The following is a 20,546-nucleotide window of genomic DNA, read 5'->3' as shown; positions in this document are numbered from 1 at the left end:
CCCCCACGACAGCAGAGTCACTGACCACCTTCCGGAGACACTTGAAACCCTACCTCTTTAAGGAATACCTGGAATAGTATAAAGTAAACCTTCTTCCCCCACAATAAAAAATAAAATAAAGTGCTTGTCCCACTGGCTATCATAAGTTGAATGCACCAATTTGTAAGTCGCTCTGGATAAGAGCGTCTGCTAAATGATGTAAATGGTTCACGGTGATATCTTATCTACCCAAACCAGGGTTGACAGTTGACTGCCAATACCACCTGTCGTTAACACCATGCCGTTAGTGTCATGACACTAGCCTGAGATTTAAAGATTAACTGCTTGTCAGTGGGGTCAGTCACTGAGGGAGCCCAAGGAAGAAGTAAACAAAAGGCACAAAGACAAGACATGGAGTGTCAAAAAAAAAGAAGTAACATTTATTAAATTACAGAACGCATCAACTACAGAGGACTTCTGGACATACGGGTCTTAGCAAGCAGCCAGTCCTATGACTCCTTGTGGCACAAGCAGGTGCAGTAACACAGGTTGGGTTCTTGCTACATTGACAAATCTCCTTATCGGGTGTTCACCTGCAAGACAAGGGGAAATACGTATTACCTTACAAGGACACAGTTGAAGTGAAGCGGGAGCTTTCAATTTATATAGTGTTGTGCCATACTAAAATGGGCATACAAGACATAATGCAGGTGAATGAGATGGCAGATCTCCACTAGTGACACCATAGGGTGGTCTGGTCACTTACCACATCGTCAATCTTGAGGATGCTGCGGACCGTCTCGGTGGCGAGGGTCAGAGCGCTGACAGACACCAGCAGAGGCTGCACCACCAGCTCCTCCAGAATGTTGGAGATACCGCCCTGAGAGAGGAATGGGGAGATCGTTACCTCCAGGGTGTTTAACCAGGGGTGAAACATTTAGAATGTTGCAGATAGATGTATTGAGTGGAGACGAGTCAATTCCCTATTCTACATGATAGACAATCACATATCTAGTACGCAACTGTAGTAATGTAAATCTTAAATGACAAAAACTGTCAAAATGGAGGTTCTGTATCCGAGCTGGTGATTGGCTGGCCCACAAGGGACTAGTCAATGACTAGGCAAATACGTTTACTGTGAGCACTCTAGTACACCAGGACAATGAGGTGTCGTCAAGGCGAGACTCTAGCCTCACGAGACAATCACATTTGTTCTAAATCTGAATGTTCAACGTTGCATCCTGAGAACTAACTACGGCAGGGTGAAAATAAGCATAAAATCAAACAGAATTCAGGAGAGCGTGGCAGGGCTGTACCTTGCGGACGTTGATCCCGGCAGTCTTCTCGCCTTGGGCGTGCCTATTGCGGAGCTCTGTGACAGTGGAGATGGGGTTGAGGCCGGCGTTCTCGGCCAGTGTGGACGGCACCACCTCCAGGGCGTCTGCGTAGGCCCTCACGCAGTACGCCTCCATGCCTGGCAGCGTGCGGGAGTACTCAGCCAGACGCAGGGCCAGCTCGATCTCAGGGGCACCGCCACCGGCGATCAGAGCCCTGGGAGGAAGAGAAAAGGCATCAGTCAAGGTGAAGAGATTAAACAAAATGGGCTTTTGCGCCATTCTGATGTTAAACAAACTGATGAAAACAAATATCAAATAGGATGTGGTAGAGCTGATCAATAGGGACATAAATCCATATTGCAATAAATTGATTTTATTAATATGCGAACAATAAATTTACAACATGAATGTGAACCACAGTTTGTATTACCCCTTTAAAAACGAATAGTTTAAATGTAGCTATCAATTGTCCTATTTACAGTCACCCATATTAGCAAACTTTTTTTAATGTCAAACTTCACATTTCTCTAGTATAGGCTACTTATCATAATAAACGATATCCACAAAATGCCCACGATAAGTGGTCGGTATAGTCGGTGTCGATAATTTTCGGTTTATCGTCCTAGCTCTAGTTCTACATTTTCAGATCAGTGCAGATTGAGTGAAGGATACGAGGATTGAGACGCACCCCACTGACATAGATAAGTTAACCAAACAAGGAATTTATTGAATGCATAGAAAATGGTTTATAGCAAATGACTGGTTAGCTGGTATTTACTTAGATACTTTGGTACCCACTTCTTTTCCCTCTTTCTTCTGTTATAAAAGAGGGCGTTTTAGATCTGACAAAACTGGATGATATCAAAACGGAAATATCAAATGGTTGGTGTCAAGGTCAATTGGGATTGATCACAAGATTACTTGTAGTTGTTCATGTTGTCTGTCTGTAATTTTTTGTAATGACTTGGTGCTGCCTATCTTGGCCAGGACGCTCTTGAAAAAGAGATTTTAAATCTCAATGAGCCCTTCCTGGTTAAATAAAGGTTAAATAAAAAAAATAAAAAAAGATCTGTTAAGCACATTAAAAGGACAAAGTGCACATCCTTCACAGCCATTTTAGGTGTAGTTGTAGTCCTTCAGAGGAGTGTGTTCCTCTCAACAGGTCCAGAGCCAGGGGTGAAGCCCCTGACCCAGGTTGAAGAGAGGGTTGCTCTGTCCCCCAGAAATGGCCACTTGTGACACGGACAGCCACGAGTGGGCAAAGCTTAGAGGGATTGGGGCTTACTTTTCTATGTAATTATTACACATCTATCACTGCATGAGTCTACAGAGTGTTGGTGTTGGTCAGACAGCTGACCAGAATGGCTGCAGTACCGTACCTCTTCTTCACCAGGCAGCGGATGACACACAGAGCGTCGTGGATGGAGCGCTCCGCCTCCTCGATCACCAGCTTGTTGGAGCCGCGCACCACGATGCTCACCGTCTTACCGGGGCTGGTGCAGCCTGTGATCTATGGAGAGGAACAGGCCAGAGAGAAACAGCATGAATTCACTTTCAATGGGAAATGGAGATCAGACACATGCCAATGTTATCTTAGAATAAGCTTTTCTAAAACATTCAAATTGATATTACAACAAACATTTACAGCAAAGAACTTTCACAATTTCATTTATGGAGGTTGGAATACACATAGGCTACATGCAATCCCTAAAATCGTCACTGTTTTCAATGACCATTAACAAATAACACAAGGGTATTATCATTAGGATAAAACATGGGTATTTTGACGAGTCTTTTCGCCACACGCATAGTTGTGATGGAAGCAAGAAAGCAGTCCCGTAGCCAAGCCTTGGAGAGATTAATTGAGCCAGACTGAGATTAGTTGAAGTGAATTAGCATACCTTGACCAGCTTGCCAGAGCCATCCAGGCTGACCTCCTCTGCCAGCTCGGCGGTGCCCATCATCTCTGGAAGGAACTGATCAATGTGGGCGATGGGCTTGGTGCCAATGGTCTGTAGGGGGGGGGGGGGGCAAGGTTAGTTCAGCTTCAACAGTCAGCATTTGGCTGTTGCAGAACATGATCTACAAAGTCAAGACCAATAGAATGTTATTTTGTTTTACCTTGCAGATGAATTCAATGTCCTCCCTCTCGATCTCCTTGACCACCATGATCTTCATCTTGTTCAGGAAGTGGAGGGCCAGATCGCTCAGAGCATCTCTGAAAGAAGTGTGGGACTATCATTTAACCATGTCTACCTCTTCACGTCATCCATAAATAGAGATGCAGACAGAGGTCCACCTATGGGAAGAGTCTAATATACAGATGAACACATGATAACAGTGCCAATACTTGCCCTTCTATTGATTACTCTCACAAATACATTTCTAGATATTGTGTGGGCGATTGGCCAAAGTGAATTGATTACGTTACGGTGATGTGACGGTAATGCATTGGGTGTTACCTGAGGATGGACTTCTGGATGAGCAGGACATTGCAGCCCGCCTTCTTGATCTGTTTGACCAGGTTTAGTATGTAGGCGCGCTCCTCGCGCAGCACGCGGTCCATCTGGGCATAGTCCGACACCACTATCTGGTTGTCCATCTGGAGACAACACGCGAGAGGGACCACAAATAAACACATATGGAGAGACAAAATAACAACAAAACAATTGTAAGAAAATTAAATGATTGAGGGTAACATAAAATGCTACAGTAGTCCACCATAACATCAAGAACACTGACTGACGTACATGGAAGTCAATTTCACCGAGACATAAACAGTTAGCGATTCTGATGGTCTTACGTCGGTTTTGGGCGGGGACAAGCAGAACTGGATGAGGGCGATCTTGGCCTTCTCCACACGGGACACGCTGGAGTTGACCACCTTCTGGGTCAGCACCAGGCCGTCCACCAGCTCACAGTCATCAATGGTCCCACTGCAGAGAAACACACAGATCATTATTATGGGCGGAAAATCAGGGGCAGCAGTGTCTACCTGGCTGATTCCAAACAAAGGCTCTTGGACCAAGGCAAAATCATTAACGAAAAAGTGCAATCATTTGCATTGTCGATTGAGATCAGTTTCATTTGTCTAGCCATGCGCAAGCCATTGATAAACACTCAAGTAGGACATTAGTTTTGATTTGTTGCTGGTTACACAATTATGTTTTTGTTGTGATACATTGTCAGAAGGTGACTGGCAGGGAAAGCAAAGTGGAGCCATTCTGCTAATTGACCGCCTGAGATTGATCTGGCACATCAGACATGTCCACGTCCCCACAGAGAGAGAACTGGGGAGTGAAAATGTGCCTATCCAAACTGACCTTCAACTGTTGGCAGCTGTCAGAAGCTTTAGGAAAGGTATGGCATCACACTGATCCTACATTAGTAGCCTATGGTATACTGCTGGATCATGTTCATTAGGCACCAGCTGGCAGAAAAGGAACTGCTAAAGGGAGGGACTACCTGGACTTTTCCAATAAGAAAATGTTCCGTAGTAAAACGTTTTAACATTTCCTGTTGCGTGCCCTAATGAACATGACCCAGAAGTCAATCCTGCAAACAACCCTGTTTGTAATCCTAACTAAACACTTACATTTTAGTCATTTAGCAGACGCTCTTATACAGAACAATTTACAGTAGTGAACACATAATCTGGACCCACCACCCTTCCCCTCCCTCCTCACCCCAGCTTCTTGACAATGTGGATATCGTGCAGGTCCACGCCGGTGGCGGTGGCCGGGTCGATGACGCGCATCACGGCGTCCACGCTCATCGGTGCTAGCAGGCTGGAGTACTGCGACACTACCTTGGAGCACAGCGAGGTGGTGGCGCTGTTCAGCAGTGTCTCACGGTCGCTCAGCAGCACCGGCTGGCTCATGGCCGTCAGCACCTCCACGCCCTTGTCCACCGCCTTCTGGAACGACTCCGAGATAGTGGTGGGGTGGATACCTGGTGGAGAAGAAGATGACAGGCAGTTAGTATTAAAGCTTTAGGATGCAGGGACTCTGTTAGATTATAACAGATTCTGGTCTAGGAGTTTATAGTGTAAACCAGTGGTCAGCAAGCCTGGTCCTGGAGAGTGTCAACGGTGCTGGGTTTGCCCTTTTGATAACTATGCAATTGGTTCCACGTCACTTACCCTTCTGAAGCAACTTGCCGCATGCATCAAGCAGGGCACCAGCAATCACCACCACCGAGGTTGTGCCGTCACCAGCCTCAATATCCTGGGCTTTGGACAGCTCTACCATCTGAAAGACAAACAGGCAAAACATAGCGTCAAACTCCTGATATTGGTGATCTCTCAAAGGGACATAGAAGCTAGAGAGGAAAGTTACCAAAGATGCTTTGAATTATAGCTCAAATGACAGTGCCTTGCCAGATGTTAGAGCAGTAATTCAAAATTTCAACAAAGGGCCACAACAATTGTAGATGACAGTGCAGAAACTTGGGAACATATCCCCAGCTCCTTTCTCTTGAACCTTACCATCTTGGCTGCAGGGTGCAGCACCTGCATCTGTTTCAGGATGGTGGCCCCGTCGTTGGTGATGGTCACATCACCCTTCCCATCCTGAATCTGTAAGAATCAATTCCTCTTTTAGTTACAGACAAATGACCAAACCTTGAGAGATGGTGAAGAGAAGTCAAGACAGATGATGTAAATGGTTACACTTAATTACCATTTTGTCCATGCCCTTAGGTCCAAGGCTGGTTCTGATGCATTCAGCAACAGCTGTCAAACCAAAAAAAATCTGTTACTTCCACAAAGACGACCCGCCCCTCTAACATTAGGATACCTTTTATGGACAATGTTTACTGCTTGACTACTGAGGGGGACAAGAACCCAAAATAGTATATTGATTAAAGAGTACATAAATGGATGCTCATGACATCAGTACAGTTCATTTTGTCAATTGTTGGTCCTCACATAGCTAGGGTACAATAATGACGATCATCTGGCCACTGATTGCTAGATAGCGCACTAATGCCAGTCACAGTGTTTGGGGCTGCACGAAGGGTGTAAAGAACAATGATTTGCTCTATAACAGATTCTAACTAACTAGGTACCAACTTGTGGCTAACGGTTGCCCTGCCCAGACTGAACCAGCAGTAGCATTCATTCATTCATTAGCAAAGGGAGTGTCGTCGCAGCAGCTGATGGTATGACAACTGTCTGGGGCAAACACAACCGTTAGGGGTAGTTATTTATTCGTCCAACAATGAAATACGAATTCTGTATTTGTAGTTTACCCTTTCCTGCGGAGATGTTACTGAACCGAATCTGTGCTGGCTTGTCACGGTCCACATATGCCCCACGTCCTTTGTTTTTCATCCCACCACTCAGCATCTTCGGTGCAGCCATTGCTTCAGGCATCCTTACTTATTTCCGTCGGAATATGTTACTAAAATACTTTTGATGGGGACAGATGTACCCCAAGACACGGAAGGGGCTGCTTGGCTTCAGATGGGTTCAGATTCTGATTTATCTCCTGCTTCATCCAGAACCTTCCAGAGCCACCGGTTACGACTCTTGTAGAAAAAGGACCCTCCTGTCAATTTCGACGGCGCCTTGATATGACGTCTTTAGCTGCCTGACGATTTGCCATGCGGGGTTATATTTGGGCTAGTAGAGCACTGTGCGCATCGAACTAGCGTTTAATTGTACATTTTAACGAATAAATATGTATATACAGTCATGTAAATGTCCTGGTAGTGATATTGTATAAAATTAAAGGGACCTGTGGTGTTGATCAAATTGATCAAATCCACCCTCATCAACAGATTAATCTATCCAATTCGACTAGTTGTGTCTACTTCTGATTAAGTATTGTTCCTGTGACGTTAGCTGCATGCTTAGAAACCAAATGACTGAACCACAGAGTTTCTAAACTATCTTTGACTGACCTGTGTTCTCGCTCTACATAAACATTTGATTGTCTTACAAATACTGTAATTCATTTGCCATTCAAGGTAGGTTTATGACTTGTTGTTTTTGGCTCGCAAGCTTGTGCTTATTTGTATTCTCAGATAAAGCTATAGCTATTTTATGAACTACAGTAGCGAGCTAGCTGCACATCATAACATCAAATGCATCAACCACACAGGACTGCGAGTGTGACCTAGTGCTAGCAATGTGTACACAGGTCTCAGAGCAAGCAGCTTTTTCCAGTATTGTACAGTAGTACACATGAGATTTTACTTCTGGGTTAACAAAGATTATAGCGCCAATAACTCTTTGTAGTGCAAAGTGTGCTTGCAAGCTTAGCTTCAGCTACCAATGATTGTAACCTCACCCTACAGTGTGTGATATGTTATGAGCATGGTGATGTGCATATTATATTACTCTTAGATAACTTACAGTAGTACTGATTCTACTGAACTCTGTCAGCTAACTTGTTGTAGTGGGTTTGCCAGACGTAAGTGTACTTTCAACTCTCTTACTGATCTCATTCATCTATGATCTCTGTCCATTTTACAGCTGTATTATGTTGCCCCTGAAGGAGAAAGATAGACCAATAGTGAAGAAGCTGCTGGAAGCTGGATGCTGCGCCCGCTGTGTCCTGAGGTTCTGCTGCTTGGGGGTGCAGTCGGCCTACCGCCAATCTTATGAGGTCAGCGCTCTTGCTACGTTAGATTGTCTTTCCACTTAAAGCAGGGACAGACATTTCAGAGATACAAGTGCGAAGACAATTAAGTAGCTCCAACATTCTTCTTTGTAGGTAGCCTCGGCTTCAGGCTTCGCGTGAAAGATGCTACTTTGTAGGCAACCTATGTATTCTCCTTTAGAAGAATTGTGACCATGATCTAACTTGCTGTCATATATTGGGTGAACTGAACTGCTGGCAGACATTTTAATGTATTTTTTGTTGCTGAATAATGTGTTTCTGTTTCTCATGCTCAGGATACAGCAAAGGCGCTTTGTGCTTTCATCAGTGATTCAGAGAATAATGAATCCCAAGATGCAGCCGTGCTGGAGCAGCACACAGAAGACCCCCCTAGTAAAAAAAGGAAGATGGATGCCGCGGAGACGTATGTCCAGTCAGAAGGCGACTCTGCCGTGGTTCCCACGGTGATGGAGGAAGGCGATGCCAAGCCAGCGGACTCGGACGTGTGTGTGGCGTGCCTGGGAGTTCTACAGGAGTTATGTGATAAAGCCTATGCCATAAAGGTGTGTTTGGTCACTATTAATCCTATTGCATTAGGAGACACTTTTGTTTTACATGATACCTATGACTAAGTATGTCTTTAGGTGCGTCCCAAATTACACCCTATTCTCTATATAGTGCTGTACTTTTGACCAGAGCGGGCCCTGGTCAAAAGTAGTGCACTATATAGAGCAGGGTTCTTCAATTCCAGTCCTGGAGGGCCGAAACACCTCTGTTTTTCATCCTCTCCTTCTAATCAGGGGCTAATTCAGACCTGGGACACCAGGTGAGTGCAATTAACTACCAGGTAGAAATAAAAAACAGAAGTGTTTCGGCCCTCCAGGACCGGAATTGAAGAACCCTGATATAGAGAATAGGAGACCATTTAGGACACAACCTTGAAGATTAAAATGAAATGAAAGACCTTAGTACCTGCCTAGTGATCAAATACCCCATCATTAATCAATGCTCCAGTCTACCAGAATCTGCCTCAAATACCACAGTTTGAGGCCTAGGAGGACAGAACCAACACTGGAATTTTGGGGGGATTCATGACGCTGTTTTTGTGTGTGTGTGTGTGTGTGTGTGTGTGTGTGTAGATATCGGAGGTGGTGAAGGCCGAAAACTACCAGTTTGACACGATGGTACTGTCCGTCTCCCTACCGGCCCAGCTGTCTGTCAGAGAGGTCAGTGGTTACATTGTAGGCCTTGGCTGATAACTGATGTCATGCAATTGTCTACCTATCAGCTTACAGTATATTCAAATGGTTTGTCTCAAAACAACTTCCATTTAATAGAAAAGTATGATTATTTCAACCTCAGTAGATTCTGTCATAGCCACACAGTCAGTATAGCCTGGACACCAGTCGTTCTACACAGTGTGATGTGTGGCAGTGCGAGACTACTATACAGTCAATAATGCAGTATCATGTACCTGGGTTGGCCATTAGAGGGCGTAGTACCTCATAGTTAGAGATACTGCTTCTGTCTAGACTAGAGTAGACTAAAGTGCAATTGCAAGAGCCATTGTTTCTACAGATGTGGCACTCCCATTAGGGTGTGCATGATGGATGCTTGTAAACAGACCAGCGGTTACTCAGGATGTTTCTGAACATGTGCCCTCCTCTCTCTCTCTGCCACACTCCTACAGCACTCTTGTTGGCTGCATGTAAAGAAGGAAGTGAGGTAAGTTCACTACACCAGAGTGGCATCCATCTATCTATCCTAATTTATTTCCATTAAATAAATCATTCTAATCCCAAAGTATCATGACATCACTACAACACATTGAAATATTAGTGTTCAATACTATATTATGCCCACACATCTTTCACGTTACCTTTTATAACGTCATGTCATGTCTTAACCCATAAGAGTCTAAGGCGGGGGAGGGGAGGGTGGGGTTCTACTAAGCTATATGGAATTGTTTTAAGAAGGTCATACCAAGGATCATTTAGCTATTTGATTTGGAATTTTAAGACCCCTTGAAGGATCCCCAAAATATATTAAACACAGAATCTCTAGCATGAACTGACATATTTTTATGGGGATGTTTTATATTATGCTAATTTGATTTCCGCTGGGCACGGACATCGACCTTAGGGTTTTTTAATACTTTAATTAATTACGTTGAATTTGTTACCAAACAGGGAGAAGTCTATGTGCCTCGATAAGGATGATGTCATCCAGGTGAAGGAGGCCTTCAAGTGGACAATGCAGGGTCTGGTGTCCAAAGAGCTGGGGGGAGTACCTGTGGTGACCAAGGTCAGTGACCCATGACCCGGAAGTAGCCATACAGTAGCCTCACTTGCTGATGGGTCAGACACCACTGTTGAAAAATACTTGTCATACAGTTACTGTATAATGCACTACCTATAGCAATAACCTGTAATAAGCTAGCCTGGTACCAGATCTGTTTGTTGCCTTGTCAAGTCAATTGCTATCATTGACAATAAAAACATGACCGGAGTTGACATGGCGGCACAAACAGAACTGCACTCAGGCTAGTAATGTGATAAGTGTTCTCTTACTAAACTTACCCTGGTAAAATAAAGGCAAATAGATCAAATGTAAGTGACAAAATTATATTAATTCCTGAAAAAGTATTTTATTCTTCATTTTCTTTGCTGAAGTTCATTCCTATTTTATTTTCCTCTTTATCTCACAGATCAGTCGACAAACTGAACAGTTTGAGGTGGGCGTGGGGTTCACACACCCAGAGACAGACTCAGACTGCCACTTCCTGTAAGTCCTCCAATCACACTCCTCCTCAGGGAATAGATAAGATTAATAGATTGATAGACAGCCAGATGGATGGACGGACGGTAGGAAGGACTGATTGACTTACAGATTGATAGATAGATAGATTTGATAGGTGCTATGGCATGGAGTACCAGCAAAATACATGTCATATTGAATGTAATGTATCATTTTTATGAAACTACATACTACTTCCCTACTTTATTCTTGCATTCAGGGCTGGCATCTGTTCAGACTGCTTCAGACCAACTAAGAACAAACAGGTGAGTGAAAAAGTGAATTGGAGCCATGTCACTTAACATTTGAGCAACATGTGTTGTTGGTACAATGGTTTTGATCATTTCCGTAAATGTTTTAGTCCAATTGCTTTTTTGTTAACAATGGTGACATGCTGCTCATTCTTTGTCTTTCTATATCTCTCTGTGTTACTTGTCTTTTCTCTGATCTCTAGTTTATTGTCTCACAACAGAATATCTTCACTAGAATGGCCGTGGTCAAAGCCCTCGAGAAGGTTTCCGATGAGAAGTTTCTAAAGTAAGTGGTCACGTTATTCATGCAATTTTTGGACTGTTTCTCTATCTTAACTCTTTCGAGAACACTCACAATCTAACTGCATGTATTGCTTAATGATATTTACTTTCTCTCTCTAGAAAGTTCCCCTGTCCCCCTACACGGCCAGTGAGCAAATGCATCGCTCAAGACGTCCATTGTCTTCACGTTTCTGTATTTGTGGCGGGTAAAGTTGTTTGACATCCCTTTTGGATGATTTGAACCAAATGAGTGCTTTGAGATTATCAAGAGTGGGGTCAGTTCCCTTTCAATTTAGGGAATGTATTCAGTTGGGGGCGAATCCTAACATCCACTTAGGTAAGTTGAATTTTCACTTAGTCCCCCATTGACATCAATGCATGGCTAAGTAAAAGTTGGACTTAAGGAAACGTTAGGATTCACCCTTCATGCCTTGGGATTTGTCGGTTATTTACAATCCAATAATGAATAGTTGTTTTTAAGGGTTTGACTTGACTCTTTTTTTATGTTTGTCCCTGTTTTTTTAGGGAGGTACAACAAGTTCTCCCGCAGCCTGCCCCAGACCCCCTGGGTGATTGACGGAGAGAGGAGGATGGAGTCTTCGGTGGAGGAGCTAATCGCTGCACCCCTCCTCTCCTCTTTCCGGGCGGAAGGTGAGCGTATACTGGGTGGTGTTCAGAAGGGCGCACTGTAGCAAAACGTTTTGCAACGGGAAACAAAAATCTGTGTTCTTATTGGATGAGTTCAGGTAGAACCTCCTCGTTTCGCTCTGTTTCAAAAAGTTTTCTCCCTACTGAACCTGATAGGCTCTACAAATGATTACCTAGGGATAGATAGACCATAGAGATAGAGGGCTGTTTTAGCATAGGCAGCGCCATTGAGGACTTTCACCATTTTGAAGTAGTCAACTGGGTGGAACTTCCTATGGGTTAAGGAAGAATCACATGATTCCATCCAGGTCATCAGGACGAATCAGCCAATGGATTATACTCGTGAGCAAACATTCCATAACTGCAGGTGGCAGTAAATTGCCAACCTTTGCTTTATACCTGTTCAAACAACACACTACAGGTAGCAGTATGCACCCTTTCAGTTCTTTTACCAATTCATAGAAGTAGAAGAAGAAAATGGACTACTTCAAAATGGAGATGGCCTCAATGGCTCTGCCCATGCTCTCACAGATGGCACAGATGCAAGGATGCAATGTCTATATAAATCAATGAGAAAGACAGATCCAAATGGATACACTGGTGAATTAATCTGGGATCTCAAGTAATATCTTTCTCCTCTTTTCCCTCTGGTCTTTGCAGGGTTTAATTTCTCCTCCTCAGGAAGGGAGGACGTGGATGTGCGGACGCTTGGAAATGGTCAGACACACAACATACATGTATGTTTACACATCCCCAGGCCTTGTTTCCGTCAATGTGAGGTGTAACGGAGGTGTCTGTATCTGCCTTTGCAGGTCGTCCGTTTGCACTGGAGCTGCTAAATCCTCACAGAGCCAGGTTCAATAAGGCAGAAGTCCGACAGCTGCAGGAGGTACACACACACACACACACACACACAGCGTCTCTGCAGGGTCACACACACACACACACACACACACACACAGCGTCTCTGCAGGGTCACACACACACACACACACACACACAGCGTCTCTGCAGGGTCACACACACACACACACACACAGCGTCTCTGCAGGGTCACACACACACACACACACACACACACACACACACACACACAGCGTCTCTGCAGGGTCACACACACACACACAGCGTCTCTGCAGGTTCACACACACACACACACACACACACACAGCGTCTCTGCAGGGTCACACACACACACACACACACACACACACACACACACACACACACACACACACACACACAGCGTCTCTGCAGGGTCACACACACACACACAGCGTCTCTGCAGGGTCACACACACACACACACAGCGTCTCTGCAGGGTCACACACACACACACACAGCGTCTCTGCAGGGTCACACACACACACACACAGCGTCTCTGCAGGGTCACACACACACACACACACAGCGTCTCTGCAGGGTCACACACACACACACACACACAGCGTCTCTGCAGGGTCACACACACACACACAGCGTCTCTGCAGGGTCACACACACACACACACACACACAGCGTCTCTGCAGGGTCACACACACACACACACACACACAGCGTCTCTGCAGGGTCACACACACACACACACACACACAGCGTCTCTGCAGGGTCACACACACACACACAGCGTCTCTGCAGGGTCACACACACACACACACAGCGTCTCTGCAGGGTCACACACACACACACACAGCGTCTCTGCAGGGTCACACACACACACACACAGCGTCTCTGCAGGGTCACACACACACACACACACAGCGTCTCTGCAGGGTCACACACACACACACACACACAGCGTCTCTGCAGGGTCACACACACACACACAGCGTCTCTGCAGGGTCACACACACACACACACACACACAGCGTCTCTGCAGGGTCACACACACACACACACACACACAGCGTCTCTGCAGGGTCACACACACACACACACACACACAGCGTCTCTGCAGGGTCACACACACACACACAGCGTCTCTGCAGGGTCACACACACACACACACACAGCGTCTCTGCAGGGTCACACACACACACACACACACAGCGTCTCTGCAGGGTCACACACACACACACAGCGTCTCTGCAGGGTCACACACACACACACACACACACAGCGTCTCTGCAGGGTCACACACACACACACACACACACAGCGTCTCTGCAGGGTCACACACACACACACACACACACAGCGTCTCTGCAGGGTCACACACACACACACAGCGTCTCTGCAGGGTCACACGCACACACACACAGCGTCTCTGCAGGGTCACACACACACACACACAGCGTCTCTGCAGGGTCACACACACACACACACAGCGTCTCTGCAGGGTCACACACACACACACACACAGCGTCTCTGCAGGGTCACACACACACACACACACACAGCGTCTCTGCAGGGTCACACACACACACACAGCGTCTCTGCAGGGTCACACACACACACACACACACACAGCGTCTCTGCAGGGTCACACACACACACACACACACACAGCGTCTCTGCAGGGTCACACACACACACACACACACACAGCGTCTCTGCAGGGTCACACACACACACACACACACACACACAGCGTCTCTGCAGGGTCACACACACACACACAGGAATTGACCACAGCCCTATCTTTTCTTCTCACAGACCATCAACCAGTCCTCAGACAAAATCAGAGTACGAGATCTACAGATCGTTAGCAGGTGAGCAACGCAGTAGAAAAATGGGTCTCACTTCTGTCCAGGGACCTAAGAATGATGATGCTGCTGTATGGGTGTTAATTTTACATTATCAATAGAAAAAAAATCTCTACAACTGAAGCTAATTGTAGAGATTTTTTTTCTATTGATAATGTAAAATTAACAGCCATACAGAAAGACTCATGTGAAGGTGAAATTACAGAGGAGGAACTTCTGGATGCAATTAAAGACTTTAAGTCCGGGAAAACTCCAGGGTTGGATGGCATACCAGTCGAGGTATACCAAACCTTTTTTGATAAACTCAGAGGACCGTTATTAGCATGTTTTAACCACTCCTATGTAAATGGTAGATTATCAGACACTCAAGAAGAAGGTCTGATTTCATTATTACTGAAACAGGATACAAGTGGAAAATATAAAGATCCAGTCCATTAAAACAATTGGAGGCCCCTTACACTTCAGTGTTGTGATGCAAAAATTCTAGCAAAATGTATAGCGCATATAATTAAAAAGGTATTGTCGGACATTATTCATCCTAATCAGACAGGATTTTTACATGGACGATACATTGGAGATAATATAAGGCAAGTACTGGAAACAATAGAACACTATGAAAAATCTGGGAAACCAGGCCTGCTATTCATAGCAGACTTCGAAAAGGCATTTGATAAAGTATGACTGGGGTTTATATATAAATGCCTGGAGCATTTCAATTTTGGAGAATCTCTTATCAATTGGGTTAAAATCATGTATAGTAACCCTAGGTGTAAAATAGTAAATAATGGCTATTTCTCCAAAAGTTTTAAACTGTCAAGAGGAGTGAAACAAGGTTGTCCACTATCGGCATATCTATTTATTATGGCCATCGAGATGAGGGATTAGAAATCCAGGGTTTAAAAACAAAGGTGTCATTGTACACTGATGATTCATGTTTTCTTTTAAATCCACAACTTGAATCCCTCCACAGCCTCATAGAGGATCTAGATAAATTTTCTAGCCTCTCTGGATTACAACCAAATTATGATAAATGTACTATATTACGTATTGGATCACTAAAAAATACAATTTTTACATTACCATGTAGTTTACCAATAAAATGGTCTGATGGTGATGTGGTTATACCCGGAATACATATCCCAAATTAAATAAATGATCTCACTTCAATACATTTTAATAGAAAGTTAGCAAAAATAGATAAGATCTTGCTACCATGGAAAGGTAAATACCTGTCAATTTGTGGAAAAATCACCCTGATTAACTCTTTAGTATTATCCCAGTTTACCTATTTGCTTATGGTCTTGCCTACGCCTAGCGAACAGTTTTTTAAATTATATGAGAAAAATATATTATATTTTATTTGGAACGGCAAGCCAGACAAAATTAAACGGGCCTATTTATATAATGAATATGAATTCGGAGGACAGAAATGATTAAATATTAAAGCATCAGACCTATCACTAAAAGCTTCAGTCATACAAAAGTTATACTTAAATCCGAACTGGTTCTCTAGCAAATTAGTAAGATTGTATCACCCAATGTTCAAGAATGGCCTTTTTCCCTTTATTCAGATTACAACCTCTCACTTTCAGTTATTTGAAAAGGAAATAATCTCCCAAATATCACTATTTCTAAAACAAGCCATAGAAAGTTGGTTGTGATTTCAATTTAATCCTCCAGAAACGACAGAACAAATAATGCAACAAATATTGTGGTTAAACTCAAATATACTAATGGATAATAAAACATGTATTTTTTGACAAAATGTTTAAAAAAGGTATAATCTTTGTAAATGATATCATAGGTAGGACTGGTGGAGTTATGCAGCTAACAAAAACATATGGAAATGTCTGCTCTACCCAAAATTACAACCAAATAATTGCAGCATTACCGCAAAAATGGAAGAGGAAAGTGGAAGGGGGGAAAAGTAAGGAACTTGTCTGTCGGCCCTGCATTAAAGAACATAATTGGTTAAAGAAAATTGTGATAAATAAAAAAGTATACCAGTTTCATTTAAGGACCAAAGGATTGACAGCCGTCCCATATAGATTGCAAAATAGTTGGGAAGAGATTTTGGCATAGTGTTTATGAACTGATACGCAAAACGACACCGGATTCAAAACTTAGAATATTTAAATTTAAATTATTATATAAAATTCTTGCTACCAATACAATGTTATTTATATGGGGGATACAATCTTCCCAGCTCTGCAGATTTTGCTGTGAAGAGACAGAATCATTAGATCATTTGTTTTGGTACTGTCTATTTGTAGCTTGTTTTTGGACACAGGTCCAGGAATGGCTGAAGGATTGCGATATTTACCTGGAGCTAACCCTGCAGATAGCACTACTGGGTGATCTGAAAAGTCATAGTCAATCGATCAATAATATAATAATACTTTTAGCAAAAATGTTTATTTTCAATTTACAATCTGTAGAAACAATGAGAATAGAAAGGTTCAAAACATCAGAGTACAGTTGAAAAATAAATGGCAAATAGAAATCCAATATGGATGGTGTTAAGAGATAGATGGGTGGTGTTGAATGAAGTTGAAGGATGGGACTAATAACAACAACTAATAACAACAAGATAACTAATGTAAAGCATACTGTGTCCATAATAAGTATATAGGTTATAGGTTGAGAGCTTTTGTGAAAGAGCACAGTTAGAAAGATATGGCATATAGAAGCAAACCGGATGGACATCATGAAAATGATTGGAGAGGTTGAGGGTAGAGGAAGTTCAGGAGTAAAAACAAACAAAATATAATTATTGTATAAAATTGACTGTGTCCATGAAATGTATATAGTATGTATAAGCTGGAAGTAGAGGCCTAAGCATTGTTGTTCACTAGTTTACTCCAATTAGGGATGGGGTGGTGGGGTTGTAAAGTAATAAAGGGAAATATATTTAAAAAAAGGATATGTATTTATATGTATGTGTGTGTGTGTGTGTATATATATATATATATATATATATATATTTATTTTTAGTCATTTAGCAGACGCTCTTATCCAGAGCGACTTACAGGAGCAATTAGGGTTAAGTGCCTTGCTCAAGGGCACATCGACAGATTTTTCACCTAGTCGGCTCGGGGATTAGAACCAGCGACCTTTCGGTTATTGGCACAACGCTCTTAACCAGCTACCTGCCGCAAATATATATTTGCGAGAAAAAAACAAATGGGCGATTGGAAGTGATGCAGACAATTACATTGATGGAAGTTACAATCTATCTGCAATATTAAAGCTGATCTACCCCATAAAAAAAATAAAAGAAATGCTGACGGGTCATTCTGTGTGTGGGGGTGTGTGCGTGTGCAGAGATGCTATGGGCCACATGAAGGAGGGTGAGGAGGACAAGACCAAGTCGTACACCGCCCTCATATGGACCCAGAAAGCCATCGACAAAGACGACATCACATTCTTAGAGGAAACCAAAGTGAGTGTTAAATGCTATCTTTAAATGACATTATATTTGCATATAAAGTCACACAGCAAATGTGGTTAAACATCTTGGTTGTAGTTTATTTTATGGTATGTGTTTTATAATCTTTGGTTTGCTCATTCAGTGTAAACAGTACCTTAAAATAAAGTGCTGCCTACCTACGGTATGTGTTGATAATCTTTGGCTTGGTCATACAGGAGTTGAAGCTAGCTCAGAAAACGCCACTAAGAGTGTTGCATCGCAGGCCGCTGGCCGTCAGAGAGCGGGTCATCCACACCATGAGTACACGCTTCCTGGACGCGCATCACTTCCACCTGAAGCTGCGCACGCAGGCAGGGACGTATCCTTTACAGCGAGAGAATCAAAACAGTGTGATACATGAATACTCATACACACAAACCCACACAAGAAGGGAGGTATTAAGATTGAGACACATTCACATTGATATGCGTACACACACAATAACACATAAAAAAATGATAATGAACGACTCACCCAATGTTAGTACCTTAATAGCTGTTCCCAGATACATCAAGGAGTTTGTCCACGGAGACTTTGGTCGCACCAAGCCCAATCTGTGTGATCTGCTGAAGACTGAGACGGATATCCTAGAGCTGGACGTTGAGGTGGGTATTTAAAAAAAGTTGACAATAATGTATCTACATTTTTGTGGGATATTAAAATAAGACTGATTATTGTATTAAAAATAGCGAGACACTGTTGAAAAGTTCATTCATAATTTAAAGGGGTAGTTAAGCGTTTTTACATATTTCAATATTTGTTTCCTTACCTTGAAAGCAGTATGTCCATTCAAGCTAAGAAAACCAATATCGAAAATTGCTGAACTATGATTAAACGTGATAAAACATGCAGGTGTTTCAAAATGATTCTGATGAGTTTTGTCTTTCTCTCTGTGTATGTTCCTCAGTCTGTAGATGTGGACTGGCCACCCTCCATCCCGGAGTGAGCCTCTTCTCACTGATGCTGTTGGAGATGCCAAAAGGAGCCCTAGTTCTGATGGGCCATACCTTCACCTATTGGGCCCCACCACCACCAACTCTGTTTAGCTCACTTCCACTGATCTCTATATGATATGGATAGTGTCAATATATTTGTGTTTTACTTGAGGTCAATACAGATTATGTTGAAATGACTGAGCTGAGGCCTTGAACTGATCTTAGATATACATGGCTTTGAGAGCCGTAGCAGGGACTGGGTGTGAATGGCACCGCTGATGGAAATAACTACAATCCAAGTTAATTGCACTCACCTGGTGTCCCAAGACTGAATTAGTCCCATATTAGAAGGAGAGGATGAAAACAAGAAGTGTTTCAGCCTTCCAGGACGGACATTGAACAGCCCTGTTATAGAGCATAGCGGTAGTATATGGTCAGTATTTTGTGTGTATTTTCTTCAGTTGATTTACAGAGATTTTTTTCAGCCTTAAAATCAATTGTTTACCCATGGATTGTCCCATAAGCAAAAGGAGAGCAATGCTATACTTTTTTTTGTATGAATGAAAATATTTGAATGTGACGTCTCCCTTCAGCATAATGTTCCCAAATAAAGGCCTGGGTCATGATCAGTTGTGCACACAATGGAAAACTTTTTGGAACGGAAAACCAAAAATGTTGTTTCATATTGGACAAGTCCAGGTATTGTGCTTTTCCATCTAGACTTACCCCCACACCAGTGTGTCGCCAGTGTTTTATGTCAAAGGGAAACTTCAGGATTTTGGCAATCTACTTCCCCGGAGTCACAGGAACTTGTGGATACCATTTTTATGTCTCTGCGTGCAGTTTGAAGGAAGTTGCTAACTATCGCTTCCGCAATTGCTAACTAGTGTTAGTGCAATCACTGGAAGTCTATGGGTAGCAGATACTCATAGACTTCCAGTCATTGCGCTTACGCTAGTTAGCATTGGCTCGCGAAACTACCTCTAGCTTCCTTCATACTGGACACAGAGAAAATGTTATCCATGAGTTCATGTGACTCTGGGAAAGTAGATAAAGGGCCTCATTGCCAAAATCCCCAAGTATCCCTTTAATGTAAGCTCTAGTGTTGTTTCCACCAGGAGTGTGACACAAGACTTGTAGCGAGCAGAATCACAAACATCTGCATCATTCAAGACTGTTGTTTTCTGAGTTCAGAGTTAAACATTGTTATGTAAATGCAAGCTAAAAAAGTACCCAGGGCCTCCAAGTCAGAGCAGGTCCGTCGGAGCCATGGCCCAGTAAGACACGGGTGCCGGCCCGCGTAGATGGAAAAAGAAAAGTCTGAACCTTTTGGGTAAAACACTGGGGTAAATCTGTCAGTGGAAATGCGGCAGTAGTTTCTTCCTCCCTGTTTCAGTTTTATTTTGTTTGGTTCCTAATGAACATGACCCTGCATGAGACCCTTGCTGAACATTGTTTAGGGCATTGCTTTCCAAAGGGTACACACTCATTGAAATATCAGAAGGGGGATAAAATTAAAGATTTACGCCATGAAAAACC

General features: G+C 43.2%; 2 protein-coding genes across 2 annotated transcripts; one reads left to right on the top strand and one right to left on the bottom strand.

The window, feature by feature from the left end:
- Positions 1 to 391: 391 nt before the first annotated feature.
- LOC311113526 (T-complex protein 1 subunit delta) lies at positions 392 to 6,895 on the bottom strand. Its single transcript, XM_084156768.1, has 13 exons — positions 6,567 to 6,895; positions 5,996 to 6,048; positions 5,803 to 5,892; positions 5,458 to 5,566; positions 5,003 to 5,267; positions 4,120 to 4,252; positions 3,779 to 3,918; positions 3,438 to 3,534; positions 3,218 to 3,328; positions 2,696 to 2,826; positions 1,296 to 1,530; positions 746 to 859; positions 392 to 572 (listed from the first exon to the last, which is right to left on the bottom strand). Exons 1-13 carry the CDS (start codon positions 6,688 to 6,690, stop codon positions 558 to 560), a joined length of 1,617 nt encoding a protein of 538 aa, XP_084012894.1. The 5' UTR covers positions 6,691 to 6,895; the 3' UTR covers positions 392 to 557.
- Positions 6,896 to 7,137: 242 nt separating this feature from the next.
- LOC311113639 (tRNA pseudouridine synthase Pus10-like) lies at positions 7,138 to 20,546 on the top strand. The gene is made up of 18 exons (XM_084156908.1): positions 7,138 to 7,286; positions 7,795 to 7,927; positions 8,218 to 8,484; positions 9,061 to 9,147; positions 9,612 to 9,646; positions 10,111 to 10,225; positions 10,629 to 10,705; positions 10,938 to 10,983; positions 11,190 to 11,254; positions 11,371 to 11,456; positions 11,776 to 11,901; positions 12,559 to 12,615; positions 12,711 to 12,787; positions 14,554 to 14,609; positions 17,928 to 18,045; positions 18,249 to 18,391; positions 18,578 to 18,677; positions 18,980 to 20,546. Exons 2-18 carry the CDS (start codon positions 7,802 to 7,804, stop codon positions 19,016 to 19,018), a joined length of 1,620 nt encoding a protein of 539 aa, XP_084013034.1. The 5' UTR covers positions 7,138 to 7,286; positions 7,795 to 7,801; the 3' UTR covers positions 19,019 to 20,546.

The sequence above is a fragment of the Coregonus lavaretus genome (genome assembly GCF_964263955.1).
Source record: "Coregonus lavaretus genome assembly, chromosome: 40".
In the NCBI taxonomy this organism is placed as follows: Eukaryota; Metazoa; Chordata; class Actinopteri; order Salmoniformes; family Salmonidae; genus Coregonus; species Coregonus lavaretus.
This window is presented reverse-complemented; position numbering and strand designations above follow the sequence as displayed.

Excerpts from the sequence above, each read along its gene's own strand:
- LOC311113526 (XM_084156768.1), bottom strand. The coding sequence starts at position 6,690 with ATGCCTGAAGCAATGGCTGCACCGAAGATGCTGAGTGGTGGGATGAAA. Across the intron at positions 5,893-5,995 it reads CTAAGGGCATGGACAAAATG|ATTCAGGATGGGAAGGGTGA; the intron begins GTAATTAAGTGT and ends TGATTCTTACAG. Across the intron at positions 3,329-3,437 it reads ACATTGAATTCATCTGCAAG|ACCATTGGCACCAAGCCCAT; the intron begins GTAAAACAAAAT and ends CCCCCCCTACAG.
- LOC311113639 (XM_084156908.1), top strand. The coding sequence starts at position 7,802 with ATGTTGCCCCTGAAGGAGAAAGATAGACCAATAGTGAAGAAGCTGCTG. Across the intron at positions 9,148-9,611 it reads CCCAGCTGTCTGTCAGAGAG|CACTCTTGTTGGCTGCATGT; the intron begins GTCAGTGGTTAC and ends ACACTCCTACAG. Across the intron at positions 12,616-12,710 it reads TGTGCGGACGCTTGGAAATG|GTCGTCCGTTTGCACTGGAG; the intron begins GTCAGACACACA and ends CTGCCTTTGCAG.